Consider the following 23474-nt stretch of genomic DNA (forward strand, 5'->3'; position numbering starts at 1 on the left):
CGCCCATTTAGGATAGCCGCACGTTTTGAGTGCTTCCTTTACATGTGTGTGTTCCTTCTTTTTCCCTTCAGGCTTAGAGGGAACATGTTCTGCCCGGTGATGTAGGGTCCTAATTACTCCAAGTTTGTGTTCCAGAGGGTGATGGGAGTCAAACAGGAGGTACTGGTCCGTGTGTGTGGGCTTCCGGTAAACTTCGATGTTGAGGTTGCCATTCTCTTCAATGTGCACAGCGCAGTCCAGGAAAGGCAAACAGTCATCCTTCGTGTCTTCCCTGGTGAACTTGATGTTTTTATCCACAGCGTTGATGTGCGCAGTGAAGGATTCCACTTCTTGTGTCTTGATTTTGACCCAGGTGTCGTCTACATATCTGTACCAGTGGCTGGGTACTCTTCCTTTGAAAGAGCCAAGAGCCTTTCTTTCCACTTCCTCCATGTAAAGGTTGGCTACAATAGGTGACACGGGGGAGCCCATAGCACAGCCATGTTTTTGTCTGTAATAGCCTTCGTTGTATTTGAAATATGTAGTGGTGAGGCAGAGGTCTAACAGTGTGCAAATCTGATCGGGTGTGAAGTTGGTCCTCTAATCGCCCTCTCCAATCTTAGAAGAGGTTTACAAGTTTGTGGACAAGGCTCAGCGGGCCCAACACTCGAAAGGAAAAGAAAGACAACGCAGGAAATTTCACACCTTGCTTTCAAAAACACACACTCCTCATTCTGAATCTGAACCTACACAACCCATAGAAGAAAACACACCTGAAGACAGTCAGGAGAAATGGGTTAAGAACTTTTCAGACAGGAATCTCACTGAACCTGAAAAGAGAGTATTAGCCAAAGGTCTCAATTTTGCCATTTCTCCACAACAGTTGCCCATAGTGGACCTCATCACAGCCACAGAATCTGCCATTCGGATTAATAAATTATCACAGACAGAAGCAGAGCAAATCAGGATGAAAGTCTCAGCCACCCTCTCCAGTGCCAAAGTCCCTCCGTCCAACCTCACAATACAGGAAAAGAAGGCCGTCGCTTCCCTGAGCAAAGACCACAACATCACTGTTTTACCAGCGGATAAGGGAAGATGCACCGTGGTCCTAAACACTACAGATTACCATACAAAGATCACTACTCTCCTCAGTGACAACAATACCTACGAAGCCTTAAAGCGAGACCCCACAAGCAGCTACAAAAAGAAAGTTATAGCTTGCCTTCAAGACTTGGAAAAGGACAAAATCATTGACCGCCTTACTTATCACCGCCTTTACCCAGGGGATGCCATACCCTGCGTTTACGGACTTCCAAAAATCCACAAGGAAGCTGTCCCACTCAGACCCGTCAGTAGCATAAACTCAGCCACTTATAACATTGCAAAACACCTTGCTACCATCCTTGCTCCCCTCGTGGGGAACACCCCACACCACATCAAGAACTCCACCGACTTCACTGACAAGGTCCAGAAACTTACCCTGGATCCAGATGAAACCATAGTGTCCTTTGATGTAGTCTCTCTCTTCACTTGCATACCCACCACGGAGGCAGTGGAGACTGTCAGAAAACGACTACAAGAAGACAACTCCTTGGAGGACAGGACCAACTTCACACCCGATCAGATTTGCACACTGTTAGACCTCTGCCTCACCACTACATATTTCAAATACAACGAAGGCTATTACAGACAAAAACATGGCTGTGCTATGGGCTCCCCCGTGTCACCTATTGTAGTCAACCTTTACATGGAGGAAGTGGAAAGGAAGGCTCTTGGCTCTTTCAAAGGAAGAGTACCCAGCCACTGGTACAGATATGTAGACGACACCTGGGTCAAAATCAAGACACAAGAAGTGGAATCCTTCACTGCGCACATCAACGCTGTGGATAAAAACATCAAGTTCACCAGGGAAGACACGAAGGACAACTGCTTGCCTTTCCTGGACTGCGCTGTGCACATTGAAGAGAATGGCAACCTCAACATCGAAGTTTACCGGAAGCCCACACACACGGACCAGTACCTCCTGTTTGACTCCCATCACCCTCTGGAACACAAACTTGGAGTAATTAGGACCCTACACCACCGGGCAGAACATGTTCCCTCTAAGCCTGAAGGGAAAAAGAAGGAACACACACATGTAAAGGAAGCACTCAAAACGTGCGGCTATCCTAAATGGGCGTTTTTAAAGTCAGCAAAGAGGCACAGAAAAGAAGATCAGACACCAGCGAGGGAGGATAAGAAGGACAGGCGCAACAACATTGTCATCCCCTATGTAGCCGGTGTATCAGAGAAACTCAGGAGGGTTTTCTCCAAGCATGACATCCCAGTGTACTTCAGACCCAGCAACACACTCAGACAAAAACTGGTTCACCCGAAAGACAAAACGCCAAAACACAGACTTAACAATGTGGTGTATGCCGTACAGTGCAGCGAGGAATGCCCAGACCTCTACATTGGAGAGACCAAACAGCCACTTCACAAGCGCATGGCACAACACAGAAGAGCCACCTCCACAGGACAAGATTCAGCTGTCCATCTGCATCTTAAGGATAAAGGACACTCTTTCGAGGATGCCAATGTTCACATTTTGGACAGAGAGGACAGATGGTTTGAAAGAGGAGTGAAAGAAGCCATCTATGTCCACTGTGAGCGACCATCTTTGAACAGAGGCGGTGGTTTACGACACCAACTCTCTGCCATCTATAATCCAGTTTTGAGATCCCTTCCCAGACGCCTTAAGGCCCACTCACACCCTGGGCCATCTGACCTCAGGAATTCGCATGATAAGGTGGGGCCAGGTTTCACAATGAACTCACCCGAAACTCTGGCTGATTGGGACCCACACCCAGTTCCACACCTTGGCTCAGGCGATTAGAGGATCATCAGGGGGTCCTTTTGTCCCTCTGTGGGGGGACACTCCCACTAGGGTTATATCTGGGACTCTCCACCATTTGACCTTAGAACTGAAGAAGCTTCTCGGATGAGAGGTGAAACGTCTTCAAGTAACTTAAAGAAGTCCAGACGCTTTTCTTTGCAAGCTCCTTTTGACTACGATGACCTGGATGACTGAGAACCTTCACAGACAATATAGGACCATCTTATCGTGGAGTAAACCCCCCCCGCCCCAAAAACAATCCATTAAGATCTTTGTGTGAATGAATGCTATACCAGAAATTCTGACATTGTGAAACGGAAAAGTAACTGATTGCTCTTAGTTAATATCTGTTTTGTTTTGGGGTGTTTTTTTGTTTTTGTTTTTGTTTTAAATTGTTGGTGTACAGTTTTTCTTTTCCCCACCTCAGTTTATTATGCTGAAGAAAATACAGATCCAAGAAAGTCGTGTAGTTGTGTTTTATAAAACACATTAAAATAAGAATGCTGCCACCAGAATCAATCATCCACTGATTCTGTTTATGCATCTTCAGTGAACTTCATCCAGCATTCATGAAAAAAACTTGTGCTTTTTATTTCCTAGTCTGTTTTTTCTGATACAAAGGTTTTAACAGTTAGATTAGATGACTTTGTTTGCACCAAATATATTTTTAATGTTACTGTTATTTCTGCACTGTCATTTTAAATATATTGCATAGATTCATACATACAAATAACACCAGCCAGATATCAATGCTCTTAATCTCCTGAGACCCGCACATGAGGGCATCACATTTTCTTCTTGTGCTTCATCAGTATTGTCTTGGAGAAAAGGTGTCAAAATAGCAGCCAGCTCACCAAAATTAAAGTTTAAAAGTTCTTCTAGATCCAAGTTGTTTAGATTATATTGTGTTGTTTCAAACACTATAAATCTGACTGTTTAGTGCTTTTATCCAGAGATTAAACAGAGTCAGATATGGTCAGCGATCTACAGTGAATGTTGTCCTCATCAATGAGATAAAGGTAAGAAAATAGTTTAGTTTATTCATTGAAACATGTTTATTTGTGTTTAATAACACATATGACTGATGAGCACATGACTTTTAGCACTAATAATGTGAATCCTTTCTGGAATAAATTTCTTTATCAGAGCTCAGACTGCATGCTATATACAGTCTGTGAATAACTGTAGTGATTCTTGAGCACTGTGGTTCTCTCTGTAGGATCTTTACTGTAACATAGAACACACTTTGAGAGGATTGTTATGGTGAATTACTGCTATATAAATACAACTGCACTGTACTCATTAATTGTACTTTGGTCAGCGATGATGGCAAAGTGTGCTCATCCTTTTAGTGAAAATGTGTGAAAAGGTGGCGAAGGAAATGCTCAAAACAAAACAGTTATCTGCTTTATCAAGTTGCTCTTTCACATTAACAGTCTCGGGAGAATGTTTAGCAGGACTGGAGTCTGCCTGTGCTGCTGTTAGTGGTCCTCCATGTGAATGGATGATAAAAACCTTCTGACTGACTAGCAGGTGTATAAGCCCTCTACTGGCTCTTATCTAGAGGGGCTCATTACCACTAATAATGTTCACTGAATGACATACAAAACGTCTTTTATCAATCGCACTGCTTTAGTTCATTGAGGTTTGCAGGTATTTGGATATGCACAGCTCTCTTAAGCTTTCAATGTCACATTTCATCAGGTTTAAGTCTGGACTGTGACTTTTCTTTTTCAGCCATTCTGTTTTAGATGTGCTGTATATGTATCTGTTAAACAGACTGGTTTCTATATGGTGCTTTTCTGCTCTACTTTAGCCCTGAAGGCGCTTTATACAACATGTCACCCATTCATACCCATTCAAACTAGCACTTTTTTCTACACCTAAGGGCTTTCTATCTAACATTCATGCACATTCATACTCAATCAGTCATTTCATTTGATTGTTGGGTTTTTTCTCTATATGTATTATTGTAGGGTCTACCTTACAATATAAAGCTCCTTGAGGCGACTGTTGCTGTGATTTGGTGCCATATAAATAAAATTGAATTGAATTGAATTCAATAAATGCATCAGAGGAATTTAGGGTTCAGTGTTTTGCCCAAGAATACTTTGGCATGCAGACTGGAGCAGCCAGAGTTTGAAGCACCAACCTTCCCACAAGTAGATTATCTGCTCTCCTGAGCTGCATCCTCGTCCTGCATGACCCAGTCTGGGCAAAACAAACGGCCTCACATGTGATTTTAGAATACTTTGGCATGCAGAGGCATTCATGGTTGACTGCATGGTGGCCAGACTCTGTGGCTACAAAACAATCACTCCGACAACACTGTGCTTGACAGTCAGTGTGAGCTGTTTGTGCTGATATGCTGTGTTTGGTTCTGTGCATTATGGCCAAATGTTGGTCTCATCTGTTTGTTTACATTAGTAACTTTGCAGATCTACGCCATGTTGCTATGTTCGTTTCAGAGAGAAGAGGCTTTCTGGGAAGGATTCCAAACTAGCCATACTTGTTCAGTCTTTTTCCAATTTTGCTCTCATGAACTTTAACATTTTACATGCTAACTGAGACCTATAGAGTGAGATGTAGTTCTTGGGTTTTTTTGCAGCTTTTCTGAACATTGCACAGTCTGATTTGCTTTTGTTTTAACAGAGGTTGTCACACTTGATGATTAGTTAATCAAGTGCAGAGCATTAAAGGTGTACTTAGCGTTTCACATGACTGTACATTATAATTTCTAGACAACCATGTTGACGTACAGAATTAAGTTTTATTGTCAGGCACAGTCAAATAAATTCATGCTTACAATTTTTTTAACTTATCAGGTCCTAATATTCCCAAGTAATTAAAGAAATAGAAATATTAATGATCAGATGTCTGGTATAAGGTTGAAAAATAGTGGTTCTGTCATCTTTCTCATAAAAGTGCAGGGGGACGCTGATGGGAGAGTGATTAGGATTGCACATGATTGTAGGAGGTCAGGGTGGCAGAAGGTGATTTAAAAAAAAAAAAGCAAGAGGAGGTAGTGAATGTGATGAGGAGAGGATGAAAGGGACAATACATTAGACTGGAAGCTACCTGGGGACAGATGTAAGTGAATATAATGTAAGCCTCAAGAGGAAGACATCACAAAGTAAAAGGTGAAAAAACACTTACACCTGAACCGAAGCATGAGGGGAAAGTCCCAGAAGATTGCTGCTGAAAATGAGGTTTAGGATGTGCACAGGATGAATAAAAATGAAGGAAAAGCATTGAACTTAGTTCTTGTGAGCTGAAAACTCATTTGGTGTTTGGCTCCATCAGTAATCATGCCATCTGTTTATTTCTGGCAACCACAACACCTGAAGGGGACTCACGCAGAGGAGAAGCTGCAGCGCAGACGACACCTGTAACACTCTCCGACTAGAGCAGGGACATTCTTCATGGCTTACTGTGCTTCATACATGGTTGCACTTTGTTTATTTACAGTCAGCCCCGCGCCTCTGCAGCGTAATGATATTCTTTCTGTTTACTATGCATAATATTTATTTGCATATCTGTTCATCCTGAAAGAAGAATTATGTCCCATAAGTTTCCCAGATGGTGAAGCATCTTCAGGCAAAATTGTGAACACACACACACACACACACACACACACACACACACACACACACACACAAAGATTTACTATAAAAAGTTCCAAAATGGTATTATGTTAAAATATAAATATTTAATCATTTAAGCTTTTTTCACTATAGAGCCAGGTTTCTCAAAGTGTGGCCCGTGGTACCGCATACAAAAAACATACTATGGCACATTTCACACTTTATGTATAATTCTGATATTGCTCTTCAGGAAAAAACTGTGGTTTACTCTTGCTTTGTAGATTGTGACATATATCGCTGCATGAAACAGAGGGTGTAAATTATGACATTATAATTTAGGTGCCTCACTTTCTGCGCTGCCTGTTAAGAGTTATAAGATTTTTAAAAGTTACTCTTTATTTTACTTGTAATTACACTATAGTGTATAGACTATTATTATAATTAATAACATTCTATACACCTTCAATGCACAATTTTAGTCATATTTTATGATATATGTACCTCTTAGGTCAATAGGTAATCTGTATATTTTCCGTTGTTGTTTTTATAATTTACCACAAGGTGGCAGCAAAGTACTCCAAAGAGCATATTTGTCAACTCTCACAGATTCGTTTAAAACTCACCAAAAATTACCTAATGACAAAAACGAGAGCTTGTAGTTAATGTTAATATTATAGTATTTAATTAAATTTCTTGCCCATCTAATTTTTTTGCCAGTACATTTTGCATTTGTTTGAGTAACCTCACACAGGTGGTAGATTCTTTTTACTCAATTCAGGCATGATGATCGTCTGCATATTTTTTTAACAGTATTACACAGCTTGACTTCTCTTTTTTAGGTATGTACTTACACTGAACAGCAGGTGGAACCTTCTTTTTTGTAAATCATTAACAGATTGTCAGACAGCTGTATCTCAGGAACTTACAAGTCCTCACTCGACACATCACGCATAGTTTAATGAGCTTTAAAAACACTTCCCTATAGTTTTTGAAAACTGTGTTTAATATTAGATGTAGATAACAGCTATTCTATGCTCTTGCTCACTTCTTTTAGACAATACTAAAAAAAGGTAGCTGATGAGTCTTTGTGCCATAAAAATGTTTTTGTTTATTTTACACTTGTGTATTTTGCCCCCCACTGTGGATTTAAAAAGTAAGCAACAAGTTTATCTTTTGAACCACAGACTCTGTGGAAAAACCCTTGGGGTTCACTAATTGAAAAAAAGATAAAGATGAAAGAGATATAATACCAGCCAAGTTTGAATATTTTTATACACAGATTTTCTGAAAATGAACAGAAGTATAAAAGCTCCATACTGTACACATCAGTCAATTTAATACATCACAATGAAAACATACAGCAGATCTCTGGCCAACCCAAGAAAAATGTGGATTGATTTGAATTCAGCAAACAGTAGAAGTCCCAAATGAAGTCACAGCATCTGCATTCAAAATCACCACGAGCAGAGAATCATTTAAAAAGCTTTATTTCTATATTTGAGCAACAGGCTGCACGGTCCATAAACTGACACTTCTTATGATGAGCCATTCTTTCTGGCTGGCAGTGATGACAATTCGTACGCACTCAATATCAAAGCCTATCTTGTGGTCCACATTGTTAACCTCAATGTTTCCAACTTTAAACTCCCCCAGTGTGATGTAGGATGTGCACTGCCTGCCCTGTTTGGTGTCCACAGACTTTTGGCCCACTTCCAGAGCTCCGTGGTGAAGAATGTCATTTTGTCTGTCCTCTGTGCCGGTCAGGATTTTAATTCTGGTGATTTTTGTTGGTTTGTTAAAGATTATGATGAAGAAGTCTCCAGTGCACGGAGGTTTCCCCCAAAAATACTCATCAACAATACTGCTGTAAGCCTTGGTGGCGTCATAGTTTTCAAAGACATTGATGTTTGTGTAAAGGCTGGCGGGGGGGTTGTCGGGAATGTCTATGGAGTCTTCCTCAAAGTCATCGTCCTTCAGCTTGTTCTCAGCACCCTTGTAAGAGGAGTAGTAGCCCATGTGCTGGAACAGTGAAGGCTTGAAGCGGATCACGTCCTTCTGTGCCAGCAGGCCTCTGAAGTGGATGAGGAGCCAGTCGCAGGGCATTTCCTGGTAGAACATGAGCAGGAAATGAGCCAAGCGCGGCAGGTCTCTGGAGTGATACAGCTTCCCGATGTAGCCCAGCTTGGAGAATTCCAACATCACCCAGTAGGAACCTTCTCTGGAGGTGATCACCTTCTTCAGTGCCGTCAGGAAGTTCCTGGAGCAGCGCACATCGTCCTCTAACATCATGTAGAAGTCGGAGAGGTTTGTGCAGAAGTTGAGCAGGAAAGCGTAGTCCACGTTCTGCTTGGAGCGGAAACGGACCCTGTCCTCTGGGTCGTTGTAGTTCCTTTTCAATCCGTCCAGAGACGGATAGTACTCCTCTGGAGCTTGGATTACTAAGAGACGTCCAGCTATGATGTGGTGTGCAAACTTCCTGGTGATTTCCTGCACCAGGTTCTCACACCAGACCAGGTCGAAGTCCGCCAGATGGACGACAACCACAATCTCTTTCAGTTCCTCGTAACTGGACTGATCAAATATGGATTTGATCGTTTCCAGGAGGTAGTTTCCCTTTTTCCTTTTGACCGACGACAAGCCAATGGTGAGGTACTCTGTTCCAACAGTGAAAAACAGTTAGTTTAGTTAGTAAATATTTTCCTGTTCGAAGTAAAAATGAATTCAAACTGGTATCTGGTAGAAATGCCTACTTTTACGTGGTAAAGGAAGCCCCGCAAGGTAGCGGTATGTCACGTTAATGGTCCCAGAGAAATTGGACAAGTCTCTGAACGTGTGCACGTATCTTTCAGAGTTCGGAGGATGGATCAGCGTCTCTCCTAGCTGTCTTTTTTCAGCCTCCTAAATCACACACAAACATGCAAACACAAAGAGTAACACCTGTAGGAACACTTCAGGCAGAAGAGTCAAAATTTCAAAAAACAAAACAAACAACAACATGATTAAAGTTACCAGCACATATCCATCATCCATATAATGGTTGAAAAAGAGCAGAAAGGCGATGAGAAAGCCGAGGAAAGGGAAGATGGATCGTTTCCTGAAGCACCTCATCTTGTCCATGGACTTCCACATTACCCTCATGATCACGTCTCTCACTGCTGAACATGACGGATAAAACAGAAATGTAGACATCAAAAAGCAAATAAAACTTTATGAGAGCTTGGCAAAGTAATTTCGGTTTTATTTCAATCACTGTGAACACTGGGATTACAACATCGTTATGAAGGATTAGTGGAAGACTTACGGTAATAGAATAACAAGGACTCGTAATCTGTTTTAATCAGGAGCTGTAATTTAATTTGTACATTGTGAAGACTACAGAGTAAGGTATGCTGACCTCATGTTTAACTGGAAAAGAAGTCCTGAAAGTGCTGATAGGAGTTGCCAATAAACCATTTTGTAAATTTACAACATTTCTATTTATTTTTGTTAACAGAGCTGCTTTATGTAATTTATCTTTCCAAAAAAGCCCAATACTCACAGGTTTCAGATTCTTATGTGACAATTTTCCACCTCAGAGATTTTTAAAAATTCTTTAATTAAAAGAATAAAACATGAAACACATAAAGGAAGAAAATCACAGGGAGGGCAGAGTTGTTAAAGAAAACAAAAGAGAGGTAATCGTGACTGCTTGTAGTGAGTGAGGTTGTTCAATTTGCTGGAAAGAAAAAAAATAATAGGAAAATTTCTCAGTTCAAACTAAACTCTGTGTTTGTACTGAATAAACTTCAAAGAGCTTTTCAGAAACTTGTAACATTTTAAAGGATTTACAATTGATTAAATCATTCACAAATGACATCTGTTGTATTAAATAAGGAAAAATGTCTTTATGGCTTCTGGTGGTTGGCATGCAAACTATAAATATAACAGTAAGATGTTATCACCTTCTCTGGCTGTTATGGCTGATGTGTTATCACCTTTTCATGCATCTACCAGTAACATTAGTATTCATTTGAGATGTTGTTACCTGGCACTTGACATGTTTATGGCCAATATTTACACTCTTGTTGCCAACGCCACTAATTCCAGAGAAAAACCTAACCAAGGTAAGTCTCTGTGTGCTTTGGCTTTTGCTTCTTTTTTGCATTAAAAGGTATAAGCCATAGGAATACAGACACTAAAAAGCTTTGTGGAGCAGAAGAAACTGTGAAGTCAGATGGTAACCCTCTCTGTTGTCAAGCTAGTAACATTTGATCCATTCGTACTGTCTGTGACCTGGGAATGTCCTTTAACTCCCACATTAAGCAAATCTCTGCCTATTTTTATCCGCGTCACATTGTCAACACTGCAGACAGTCTGTGTCAGAGTGACACTGAACAGTAAATGCCTTCTTTTCTATTAGACTGGACTGCAGTAATTCCATACAGTACTGTGCAATTTCTTGACCCGCCCCAGATTTCTTCATATTGTACCTCCACACAGGCTTGCTCCTCTCCCTTTTGTGAGTGTGGACGCTTCCTCTCTTTGCTCTTTAAATGCTTTTCTGCTTTTATTGATTTTTATGCTGATTTTTTCCCTTTTTTCCGTATGAGCTTACCTGCGATAGCTTCTGGACACTTATAGATCATTAGGACTAAAGCGTTCTTAACAGAAACAGCAACATTTTTATACTTACTGTATCTTCAGCGCTTCGTGTGTCTGTGGCCTAGACACAGCTGAAGCCTGATTACAGCATCTGGGCACCGAACAGCTTCAATAGCCTGGAAAGGTGCTAACCGCTAGGCTAACTAGCAACAAGATGCCTTCCCTCTCCACAGATGACTACCACAGCCTCCTGCAGAAGATTGCAGTACTGGAGACAAAAATTCATCGCTTAGAAGTAAACGTGGAGGTAAATGGACTGTGTGGAAATGAAACAACCTTGCCTTTGATTCAAAACAATGGCGATGAGCAAGCTAGTACACAACTAAGGAGCACAGATAACATGACCAAGAAAGTAGACTCTGCATTATAATAAATCCTCAAGCGATAATCGCCACTTGGATTGTTTTGGTGCAAAACCAAGACATAAATCATGTCTCCTGGAAGGGGGAGGACGTATCGCAGGCAGAGCACAGCGAGCTGAAATCTCTGAAACCGACTGGCCTTCACTTCCTACGAGACAGAGAAGCTCTTCTACCCCAGTATATGGGAGGAAACAGGACTGGACAGCCGTGAATAGGAAGGTTAACAACAAACCTCCAAAACAACTGAATGTGAAACTGCAGAACAGATTTGCTCCACTATCAAAGGACCCTGGATCTATATCGGACAACCATCCATCTAAAAGTAGTGAAGTAAGGTCTGAAAATCTGTTGAAAAGCAAAAGGCCACAGGGAAAGCTAAAGGCTAGGCCTGAAACTCTGATTGTGGCTGACTCTGCCATAAAGGATGTACAAAGGATGTGCGGTAAGAACACTAAAGTCCTCTGCTTTCCTAAGGATATGGTCAACAACCTGAAGGAGAGAAGTCTTCAAATTGCAGATGAATATCCAACTGTGACAAACATTGTTCTGCATACAGGGTCAAACGATGCGTCCAAACAACAGACAGAGGAACAAACAGTACTCCAAGAACAGACAAAGCCCAGCAGAAACCTTGAGGAGGAGCCTCATCTGCCCCCACCTGGGATGAGCTTCAGAAAGGAGAGACATCAGAGGCAAGAAGAGGGGTCCCTATTTGCTTCCAACTCTCTCAACAACACCAACGACCAGGACCAGGGACCACGACCTTCCCCAGTCCTCCACACCCCTGACAGGCCATCACCCTCCTCCCCCTCCCTTTCTCCCTCCTCGCCACACCTGAAATTCACTGAGGAGATGATGGAGCGGGTCAATGCTGGGCTCAGATCTACCCCCCGGCCCAATCCCTTTTTGTCCCCCATAAACCCCCCACCAGAGCAGCCAAAGGTTCGCCATCGAGCCCCGCCCTCAACAGAGCAATCAAAGTTACATTGCCCAGCCTCGCCCCCCTTGGTTCAAATTCAAATCAAATTCAAATTCAAATTCAACTTTTATTTGTCACATACACAGTCATACACAGTACGATATGCAGTGAAATGCTTAGACAACTGCTCGTGACCTAAAGAAAAAAAGAAAAGGCTATGAATAAGATAGGAAATAAATATGAAAATTAAAAAGGGTAGATTTAACTAGGAAGGAATAAAATAAAATAAAATATAAAAATTAAAGTTAAAAATGAAATAACTGTACAACACAAATTAGAATGAAGGGTAAATTTAACTGGGAAAGAATAAGATAAAATATATAAATTAAAGTTGAAAATAAAATAACTGTACAACAAAATACACAATACACACAGTATAGAAATATATAAGAATGTATGAAGAAATATAAATATAAATATATATATATATATATATATACACAATAACAGCAGTCCAGTGTGTGTGTAAGAACTATATGTGTGGGTCAGTACTGTGTGGTGGTGTGATTGAGAGACCGCATCGCCTGCGGAAAGAAGCTCCTCCTCAGTCTCTCTGTGTTGGTCTTCAGGGAGCGGAATCGCTTTCCTGACCTCAACAGAGAGAACAGTCCGTTGTTGGGATGGCTGAGGTCCTTCACGATCTTCCTGGTCTTGGTCCAGCACCGCCTGCTGTAGATTGAGTGCAGGTCAGGGAGCTCGGAGCGGATGGTGCGCTCAGCTGATCGCACAACCCTCTGTAGAGCTCGTCTGTCCTGCATGGTGCTGTTCCCGAATCAGGTTAAGATGTTTCCCGTCAGGATGCTCTCTATGGTGCAGGAGTAAAAGTTCCTGAGCACCTTGGAGGGCAGTTGGAAGTCTCTCAAGCGTCTGAGGTGGTAGAGACGCTGACGGGCCTTTTTCACCACGGTGTTGATGTGACAGGACCATGACAAGTCCTGCGTGATGTGAACTCCGAGGTATTTGAAGCTGTCCACTCTCTCCACTGGGCACTCGTTGATGACGGGGGTCTGGTAGTTCCTCTCCTGCTTAGTGCTGAAGTCCACTATCAACTCCTTTGTCTTACTGACGTTTAGAAGGAGGTTGTTCCTCTGGCACCAGTTCTCCAGATTCCTAATCTCCTTCAGGTAGGCCGTCTCGTTGTTATCAGAGATCAGGCCCACCACGACGGTGTCGTCAGCAAACTCGTCGTCAGTTCCTCCTTACCACCTTCATGCTCTGTCTCCACAGTCTGATGTGTGATGTGTGGAGGGTCTGGGCTGCAGGGATTATGGCAGTGGTGACTTTTCCCAGGAGAAGCTGGGACCCTGTTTACTAGAAGGTTTTAAAATTTCTGTACTTTTAGGTGACAGAAGGAGACATGTGGCCTATTCAAAACACAGAGAGCGGCACTCTAAAAGATCTTTAAATATAGTAAACATACCTTGTGTGCCACAGACTGCTCCCAAACACGAGGGGACAAGTAATACCTCTAAAACACTTAAGTTGGCTTTATTAAACGTTAGATCTTTAGCTGGGAAAACATTTTTAATTAATGATTTAATCACTGAGCACAGCCTTGATTTTATGTTTTTAACTGAAACTTGGTTGGACCAAAGTAACAGTGGAGCTGTTCTCATCGAGACGACCCCTCCTAACTACAGTCTTGTCAGTGAGGCCAGGGTGAGCAGGAGAGGAGGAGGGGTTGCTGTCTTATTTAATGAATCATTTCAATGTAAGCAGCTATCTCCTGGAAGTTTTCAGTCTTTTGAATATGTGGCTTTACAGCTGAAGGCCCCATCCAAAGTTGTGTTTCTTAATGTTTACAGGCCTCCCAAATACTGCACAGACTTTTTTAATGATCTCAGTGAACTGCTGTCTGTGATCTGTGTTGATTTCGACTGTGTAATTATTGTTGGGGATTTTAACATCCATGTGGACAACCCTCAGGACAAAGGGACTAAAGACCTGAGTAACACTCTGGGCAACTTTGGGCTGACTCAGCATGTAACAGATGCCACACATAATAGAGGACACACTCTTGACCAACTGATCTGCAAGGGCCTGACCTTTTCAAAGGTTACTGTGTCTGATGTGGGCCTGTCTGATCATTACTGTGTTTTCTTTGAAAGTAAAATTTCAGCCCACACAAATATATCAACAGCAGTGATCACAAAATGGTGTATAACTGAATACAGTAGTGAGATATTTAACCAGATCTTCCCCTTAACACCTGGCCTGTCTAGAGGTTCAGTCAATGAGCTCGTCAATAGCTTCAATGCTAAAATGTTAAATGTAATGGACACTATTGCACCCATTAAGGTGAAGGTTATCTCTGGAAAGAATAAGTCTCTCTGGAGAAACTCCACACTGGTGAAAAATGAAAAAAAGAGTGTAGGAAAGCTGATCGCAAATGGAGAAAAACAAACCTCCAGGTTCATTATGACATCTATAAAGAGAAACTTCACAATTATAATTTACAACTGAGGAGTGCAAGGAGGTCCATCTTCTCTGACACCATCACCAAGAACAGCCATAAATGGTAAATGGCCTGTATTTGTATAGCGCTTTTACTAGTCCCCCCTAGGGACCCCAAAGCGCTTTACACACCCAGTCATCCACCCATTCAGACACACATTCACACACTGGTGGAGGCAGCTACAGTTGTAGCCACAGCTGCCCTGGGGCAGACTGACAGAAGCGAGGCTGCCATATCACGCCATCGGCCCTTCTGGCCAACACCAGTAGGCGGTAGGTGAAGTGTCTTGCCCAAGGACACAACGACCGAGACTGTCCGAGCCGGGGCTAGAACCGGCAACCTTCCGATTACAAGGCGAACTCCCAACTCTTGAGCCACGATTGCCCAGCAAAGACTCCCTCAGATTAACAGCAAAGACCTGGAGGACATCTTAGGTCAACTGAACTCCTCCTCTTGCTGTTTAGATGTCCTGCCAACAAGTTGTTTCAAAAAGGTCTCAAAGACTTTGGAGTCAGACCTGTTACTGATCGTCAACTCTTCTTTAATGTCAGGTGTGTTTCCAGAACCACTAAAAACTGCTGTAATTAAACCTATACTGAAAAAGGGCAACCTTGACAAGACACAAATGAACAACTACAGGCCGATCTCAAATCTCCCATTCTTAAGTAAGATCGTTGAAAAAGCAGTTTCTCAACAGCTCAATTACTTGTTAAAACAGAATAACTGCTATGATGCCTTCTAGTCAGGTTTTAGACAGAACCACAGCACTGAAACCAATCTGACCAAAGTGTTTAATGACATATGTCTGAATACAGACAGTGGAAAATGTCAGTCTTAGTTTTGCTGGATCTCAGTGCAGCATTTGATACAGTTGACCATAACATATTACTCAAACGACTGGAGAACTGGGTAGGTCTCTCAGGAACTGTACTAAACTGGTTCAAAACATACTTAGAAAACAGGAAATACTTTGTAACAATAGGTAACTTCACATCTGAGCAGACAAGTATCACATGTGGAGTTCCCCAAGGTTCCATCTTGGGACCCCTTCTGTTTAACATTTACATGCTCCCACTGGCACAGATTATAAAGAACAACAAAATAAACTATCAAAGCTATGCAGATGACACACAAATATATATCACAATGTTACCAGGAGACAGAGGCCCTGTACAGGCTCTTGGTAAATGCATTGAGGAAATTAATGACTGGTTGTGCCACAATTTTCTCCAGCTAAACAAAAACAAAACTGAGGTAATAGTCTTTGGTGCCAAAGAAAAACAATTACAGGTCTCCAGAGAACTTCAATCTATACACCTAAAAACCACAAACCAGGCAAGAAATTTGGGTGTAGTGATGGATGCAGACCTAAACTTAGAAAAACACATTAAGACAATAACAAAGTCAGCTTACTATCACCTTAAGAATATATCAAGGATAAAAGATCTGATGTCTCAACAGGACCTGGAAAAACTAGTCCATGCATTCATCTTTAGTAGGCTTGATTACTGTAACAGCATCTTTACAGGTCTACCTAAAAAATCAGTCAGACAACTACAGCTCATTCAGAACTCTGCTGCTCGAGTCCTCACTAAGACCAAAAAAGTGGACCACATCAGTCCAGCTCTGAGGTCTTTACACTGGCTGCCTGTCCGTCAAAGGATAGACTTTAAAGTTCTGATGCTGGTCTATAAAGCTCTGAATGGTTTAGGACCAAAATACATCAGTGACCTCCTGACCCAGTATGAACCTTCCAGATCCCTCAGGTCATCTGGATCCGTTTTTTTTTATCAGTTCCCAGAGTCAGAACCAGACATGGAGAAGCTGCATTCAGCTTTTATGCTCCATATATCTGGAACAAACTCCCAGAAAGCCTCAGATCAGCTGAAACACTCAGTTTATTTAAATCCAGGTTGAAGACTCACCTGTTCTCAGCTGCATTTGAATAAAGCACCAAATCCACACTTTTAAGCTTAAATTTCAAAACTTATATTTTAACTACTGATTTTATCTACTGTTCTGATTTTTTTTACAGTTTTTTTTAATCAATTTTAAATCATGCTTTTTATTGTTTTTGTTTTTTAATGTCTCTGTAAAGCACTTTGAATCACCTTGTTGTTGAATTGTGCTATATAAATAAACTTGCCTTGCCTTGTTATTTGTGGTCTTGAGCAATAGCTTTCCAGGATTTCAAAGATTTTCTGGACTGCTTTTTCATTTTCAGACCAGTCCTTGCACCTGCTAATTTTCAGAGGACTGTTTTTTGCTTGTTAAGCCATTTAACACTGACCTATGAATTATTCAGTCATAAAAAAAATAAACCAATTCAAGGGATGAACTAATGTTGTGTCTACATGTGAAAGACAGCCCAGCAAAGGACCAATTTTTAGATTGTGTCTTTAGAACTTTGTTACTTAAACATCTTCTGCAGGACCATCAACACCACAAGTACAGTATGCCAGAGCCAGATAGTGACACTATCATTAACATCTACAACAGCAGTGATCTGCAAAGCTGTCCTCAGGCTGTGTATGTCCTTAGGATGTTTGAGCCACCGCACTATGATACACTGTGGGCTCATCCTCCACTCACTCCTTTTCACTAAGTTCTGTCTAGTCTCCTGTAGCCTGCGTTTTGTCCTTTTTCTCCTCATTTGTGGTTTCTCTATGCTCTCCCTACTGTTCTCATTCCCATCACACCCAAACTGTCATGGCAGAAGGATGCCCGTCCTCGAGCCGGGTTCAGCTGTCGGTTTCTTCCTGTTAAAAGGGAGTTTGTTTTTTCCTTTGCACTGTCACAGAGAGTTTGCTCATAGGAAAGCTGATCACTGCGGTCCTTTCTATAATATTGTGGGATCCTTACTTTATAATATGAAACACCTGTTCTATAGTTATATAGTTCTACAGTTGCTATACAAGAAACTGAATTTTAAAAAAATTGAATTAGTGCAGCTTTAAAGGGGCGTTTCACTCCCAATTCAAAAATACATGTTTTTCCTGTGGCCCGTGTTACTTTTGATCCAGCTTCATTGTTTTGTTGAAAAACTCTACAGCCATGTATCACTCCCAGAAATCCTAACCCAGTTACTTGGAAAAATCCAGAAACTCAGTGAACAGATTTAACCTCCTAGGACCTGGCGTCCACATATGTGGACATCACATTTTGGGTTATTTAGACCAAAATACTGAATTTTGCTCTTGAAGGGCCTGACATCCATTTACGAGGACATTATACTGCCAGTGTTCTATCAAAATTTTATATTAATATCCTCATATGTGGCTCTCATTTTTCTTAGAAACAAAAATTAGGTAAAAAAAAAAAAAATCTGGCAATTCTACATTCATCAGGTCCCAATCAGCCCAAATATCAAAGAGAAATTAAAAATGCATGCCATGGAAGAGTTCAGGTCTTAGGAGGTTAAACCAGTGTTAAGGGTCGACTTGAGTGATGTAAATGGCATTACCGGATTGGAATGCGAGGCTCTAGCAGCATTTGATCCTATGTTATTGTCTGTGACCTGGGCTGTCCTTTAACACCCACAGACTGGAATGCAAGGCTCTGTGTAGGAAAAAAATCTAATAGGAATGACAGTGTCTATGTGCATGTCTGCGACTGAGTACATAGGAGCCATTTCTAACTAGAACCAGTTCACTGCTACCATCCCATGACACGTTCACCCACACAAAGAGCCAGCTGCTCCTATTGTTCCACAGAAAAAGGAGACATCTCTACAGCCGACATCACCAAAACTGGGTAACTTCCACGAAACAATATAGATGCATAAATAGCACTAAAGCCCAGACCAAAAACATTTATTTCCAATTGTTTCAAAGTGGTCCCTGTATCAGGACGAGGTTATTTAATAAAAACACTATGACTTCATGAGAGCTGGAACTGAGAATTTTTAAAGCTGGTTGAGTAGCATCAGTACTACACTGATTCCCTGTTGCAAGGCTGCTGCGCGCTCTGGTTTAGATTCATCATCATCTGACTTCGTGGTTCAGGCTAGCTCAGAGACTTTTTGTGTTCCAATAGTTTCTCCAACAAACAGGGTTCAACGCTCATTTTGGCCACACAGTATTTGAGACGTTTTTACATCAAACTAGGCCTTAAGGGCTTAATCAAAAAATAATAATTGCTGGTTTTTGCAGCCTTGGAGTATCAATCACAAAGCTGGAAGGATATCCATCTTTAATTAGATTCTGATGAGCTGCTCAACATGACAGATGTGGCCAATGGCAACGGCACAAATAGGCTATAGAAGGCTGATTTTGAAGGTTTATCATTGGATTATGCAAAACGGCTGCTATTAATGGATAATTTCTGTCATTAATCTACCTGCTTGCGCAGGGGTCTGTCGGTCATCCGTTTAGCTTGCGTGCAGAAGGAGCACACGCCCGGTGATGTTTCCGAAGTCATTAAACATCAGTGACATCTCTCGAAAGAAAACAAACGCTCCCAGGCCTGTTTGGGGTGATATATGCTCAGTGTCTTCTAACGAAAAAGAATCACACCGACTACACAGTATGTCCTATTTGGAACCTCATCTAAAAAAACAAAAACTAAGCATCCCAGGACACGCTCTCTAATTTTGATGTTTCGTAACACGAAAACGCAGCATTCAGTGTGAGAAACCACAAGCTCCCCGGTGACAGGGACAATTTTGGCAAAGGCCTGCTGCTGGGCCCAATAACTAAATAAACAACTTATTATTCATTGTGTTATTCATTGCTTGAGTTCCATTTTAGAGGTGGGGGACAAAAAAATAAAAGATCTGCCATCTGCAAGAGAAATAAGCCATTTTATGTTTCTGTCATGAAAAAGCTCCAAACGGCGACACCTGAGAGATGCAGCGGTGAAAATAAGTGGAAAGACAACGACGGCTGTAAGTCAATATTATGAACGTCTTCCCTAAACCACCTCCACCTACACACCAACTCACACAGGAACCGTCGTTTTAGATAGAAGCCTGCGAACATCAGATATTGAGACAATGAAAAAATGTCCAACAAGGCCAAATAAGAACCGCATGCCTGCACTGCAAGAGAAAATACAAAGAAATTAGATTTTTGTTTGCTTTCTCTCAGTGAGTCTAAACAACAAACAGGCCCCTTATAGGTCACGTACATTTATATGGAAATGAAGGTGCGTCTGTGAATAAATAAGCACTATTTGTTAGTGTGTTTGCTTTAGTTTAAAATGTTTCTCTGCCAAGTTGTTATTTTTTTTCTCCCCCTCAGCAAATTATCAGTGCGTCTGCCCTGTGAGCTCATTTCTAGGACTGAAGTCATTTTAGATTAGAGCCGGCGAAATAATAACAGGTAGAGGGGAATACCAATGAGTTCCAACGTTAAAAATTGTTATGCGTCCTAGGAGGGTTTATCTTAAGTGCTGCGCATTAACAACAGTCTCTCCAAAAACGGAAATGAGGGGGAGATTTGTCCTGCTCAGTAATATTTTTGTTTTACAAACACAACAAGAACGGCGGTAATTTCCTTTTTTACTGACGTGTTTTCTTAAACCGACGGAAAGAAAGGGAAATTGCTGCAATGCGTAAAGGTATTAGAAGCCAGGTCGTCCTGGCTAAGGCTTTTGGAGGAAAAATAAATTTTTTGACAAAACGAAATAAATGCTGCTTCAAATACAGCGTGGAGACTTTTTACGTAGTCCTAAATTGTTCTGAGAAGTCAGAGAATTGCAGCAAATTAGAGTGACTGTTCTTGAATTGCATATTCAAGCTGCCAGAAATCAAAGCCATTTTTATAGCCCAGCTGACAGGGTTTCAGTTTTTCCTCCTTTTGTATCTCCTTTCCAAATAGGATATACAGTGGGGCAAAAAAGTATTTAGTCAGCCACCGATTGTGCAAGTTCCCCCACTTAAAATGATGACAGAGGTCAGTAATTTGCACCAGAGGTACACTTCAACTGTGAGAGACAGAATGTGAAAAAAAAATCCATGAATTCACATGGTAGGATTTGTAAAGAATTTATTCGTAAATCAGGGTGGAAAATAAGTATTTGGTCAATAACAAAAATACAACTCAATACTTTGTAACATAACCTTTGTTGACAATAACAGAGGTCAAACGTTTACTATAGGTCTTTACCAGGTTTGCACACACAGTTGAAGTGTACCTCTGGTGCAAATTACTGACCTCTGTCATCATTTTAAGTGGGGGAACTTGCACAATCGGTGGCTGACTAAATACTTTTTTGCCCCACTGTATGTATCTGTCTATGTATATATTGTCTATACTGTCTATATTGTCGCTTTCTTTTTAACCCCAGTCATTAGAAAAAGCAGGGAAAGATTTATTTAAATTGATATGGAAAAGTGAAAAAGAACACAGCTTGCCTTTGCAGCTCCTAAGTGTTGCAATTTCAAGCTTGCTTGATCTTCTTCAGGGAGCTTCAAGAAGTAGTTTCTTTACACTACAGATACAGTGGGGCAAAAAAGTATTTAGTCAGCCACCGATTGTGCACTGTGAGAGACAGAATGTGAAAAAAAAATCCATGAATTCACATGGTAGGATTTGTAAAGAATTTATTCGTAAATCAGGGTGGAAAATAAGTATTTGGTCACCTCAAACAAGGAAAATCCCTGGCTCTCACAGACCTGTAACGTCTTCTGTAAGAAGCTTTTCTGTCCCCCACTCGTTACCTGTATGAATGGCACCTGTTTGACCTCATCATCTGTATAAAAGACACCTGTCCACAGCCTCAACCAGTCAGACTCCAAACTCCGCCATGGCCAAGACCAAAGAGCTTTCGAAGGACACCAGGAAAAGAATTGTAGACCTGCACCAGACTGGGAAGAGTGAATCTACAATAGGCAAGCAGCTTGGTGTGAAAAAATCAACTGTGGGAGCAATCATCAGAAAATGGAAGACATACAAGACCACTGATAATCTCCCTCGATCTGGGGCTCCACGCAAGATCTCATCCCGTGGGGTCAAAATGATCATGAGAACGGTGAGCAAAGATCCCAGAACCACACGGGGGGACCTGGTGAATGACCTGCAGAGAGCTGGGACCAAAGTAACAAAGGTCACCATCAGTAACACACTACAACGGCAGGGAATCAAATCCCGCAGTGCCAGAAGTGTTCCGCTGCTGAAGCCAGTGCATGTCCACGCCCGTCTGAAGTTTGCCAGAGAGCACATGGATGATACAGCAGAGGATTGGGAGAATGTCATGTGGTCAGATGAAACCAAAGTAGAACTTTTTGGTATAAACTCAACTCGTTGTGTTTGGAGGAAGAAGAATACTGAGTTGCATCCCAAGAACACCATACCTACTGTGAAGCATGGGGGTGGAAACATCATGCTATGGGGCTGTTTTTCTGCCAAGGGGACAGGACGACTGATCCGTGTTAAGGACAGAATGAATGGGGCCAAGTATCGTGAGATTTTGAGCCAAAACCTCCTTCCATCAGTGAGAACTTTGAAGATGAAACGAGGCTGGGTCTTCCAACATGACAATGATCCAAAACACACTGCCCGGGCAACAAAGGAGTGGCTCCGTAAGAAGCATTTGAAAGTCCTGGAGTGGCCTAGCCAGTCTCCAGACCTCAACCCCATAGAAAATCTGTGGCGGGAGTTGAAAGTCCGTGTTGCTCAGCGACAGCCCCAAAACATCACTGCTCTTGAGAAGATCTGCATGGAGGAATGGGCCAAAATAGCAGCTACTGTGTGTGCAAACCTGGTAAAGACCTATAGTAAACGTTTGACCTCTGTTATTGCCAACAAAGGTTATGTTACAAAGTATTGAGCTGTATTTTTGTTATTGACCAAATACTTATTTTCCACCCTGATTTACGAATAAATTCTTTACAAATCCTACCATGTGAATTCATGGATTTTTTTTTCACATTCTGTCTCTCACAGTTGAAGTGTACCTCTGGTGCAAATTACTGACCTCTGTGATCATTTTAAGTGGGGGAACTTGCACAATCGGTGGCTGACTAAATACTTTTTTGCCCCACTGTATCTCAGTTTCTGTTAATATTTAAAGGGACAGAGTTTCAGGAAAACAAGGTCGAACACTGAGGTGGTTTAGGTCAGAATATGCCACCTTTTACACCCCATAATGGATACTGCAGATATGTCAAGACGCAGGATACACTAGTTTGATTAGGTAGGTTCCTCTGATAGTGAGGGTTCTGTGAGACAATGTTAATGAGCTACACTATATGGACAAAAGTACTGGGCCATCTACAGGAGTTGCTCAGCCCTATAAACTCATGCCACTGAGCTCTGGTGGAGAGTTTTTGAGCTGATGTTTATGCCAGGAGAAGATCTGGAACTATGCAGCTACTGAGTCAGCAGATCGTTGGTGACTTTACACACTATGCACCACTGTAACTTTATATGGCCTTCCACTTTATAGCTGAAGTCGCTGTGGTTCCTCAGTGCTTCCACCGCATAATATCACTTACAGGCGATCGTGGAATATTTAGAAGAGAAGGCATTTCACAAACTGTCTTGTTCCAGCGGTGGCATCCTATTACAGTACCAAGCTAGTGTAGTGGTCCCTGTTGCCAGACCTGAACGCGATGTTCCTCTCCTTTAGCAGCTGCTTGACCTCCCGGGTCATCTAG

At 41.7% G+C, this 23474-nt stretch overlaps 1 protein-coding gene across 2 annotated transcripts in view; it reads right to left on the reverse strand.

Annotated features, from left to right (window-relative positions):
* Positions 1-7929: 7929 nt before the first annotated feature.
* LOC102796408 (alpha-1,3-mannosyl-glycoprotein 4-beta-N-acetylglucosaminyltransferase C-like) overlaps positions 7930-23474 on the reverse strand; it is a 75315-nt gene continuing 59770 nt past the window's right edge. Inside the window, exons 3-5 of one of the 2 annotated variants that reach the window (XM_087844403.1) lie at positions 9448-9593; positions 9189-9336; positions 7930-9092 (exon numbers count right to left, since the gene is read on the reverse strand). In XM_087844403.1, coding sequence (XP_087700529.1) covers positions 7930-9092; positions 9189-9336; positions 9448-9576 — 1440 coding nt within the window. In that variant the 5' untranslated portion in view covers positions 9577-9593. Of the gene's footprint in view, positions 9093-9188; positions 9337-9447; positions 9628-23474 lie in introns of those variants that run through there. The other variant, XM_035915170.2, reaches the window with a different exon arrangement.

Source organism: Neolamprologus brichardi, chromosome 7 (assembly GCF_056152115.1).
Source record: "Neolamprologus brichardi isolate AB-2024 chromosome 7, ASM5615211v1, whole genome shotgun sequence".
Classification (NCBI taxonomy): domain Eukaryota; kingdom Metazoa; phylum Chordata; class Actinopteri; order Cichliformes; family Cichlidae; genus Neolamprologus; species Neolamprologus brichardi.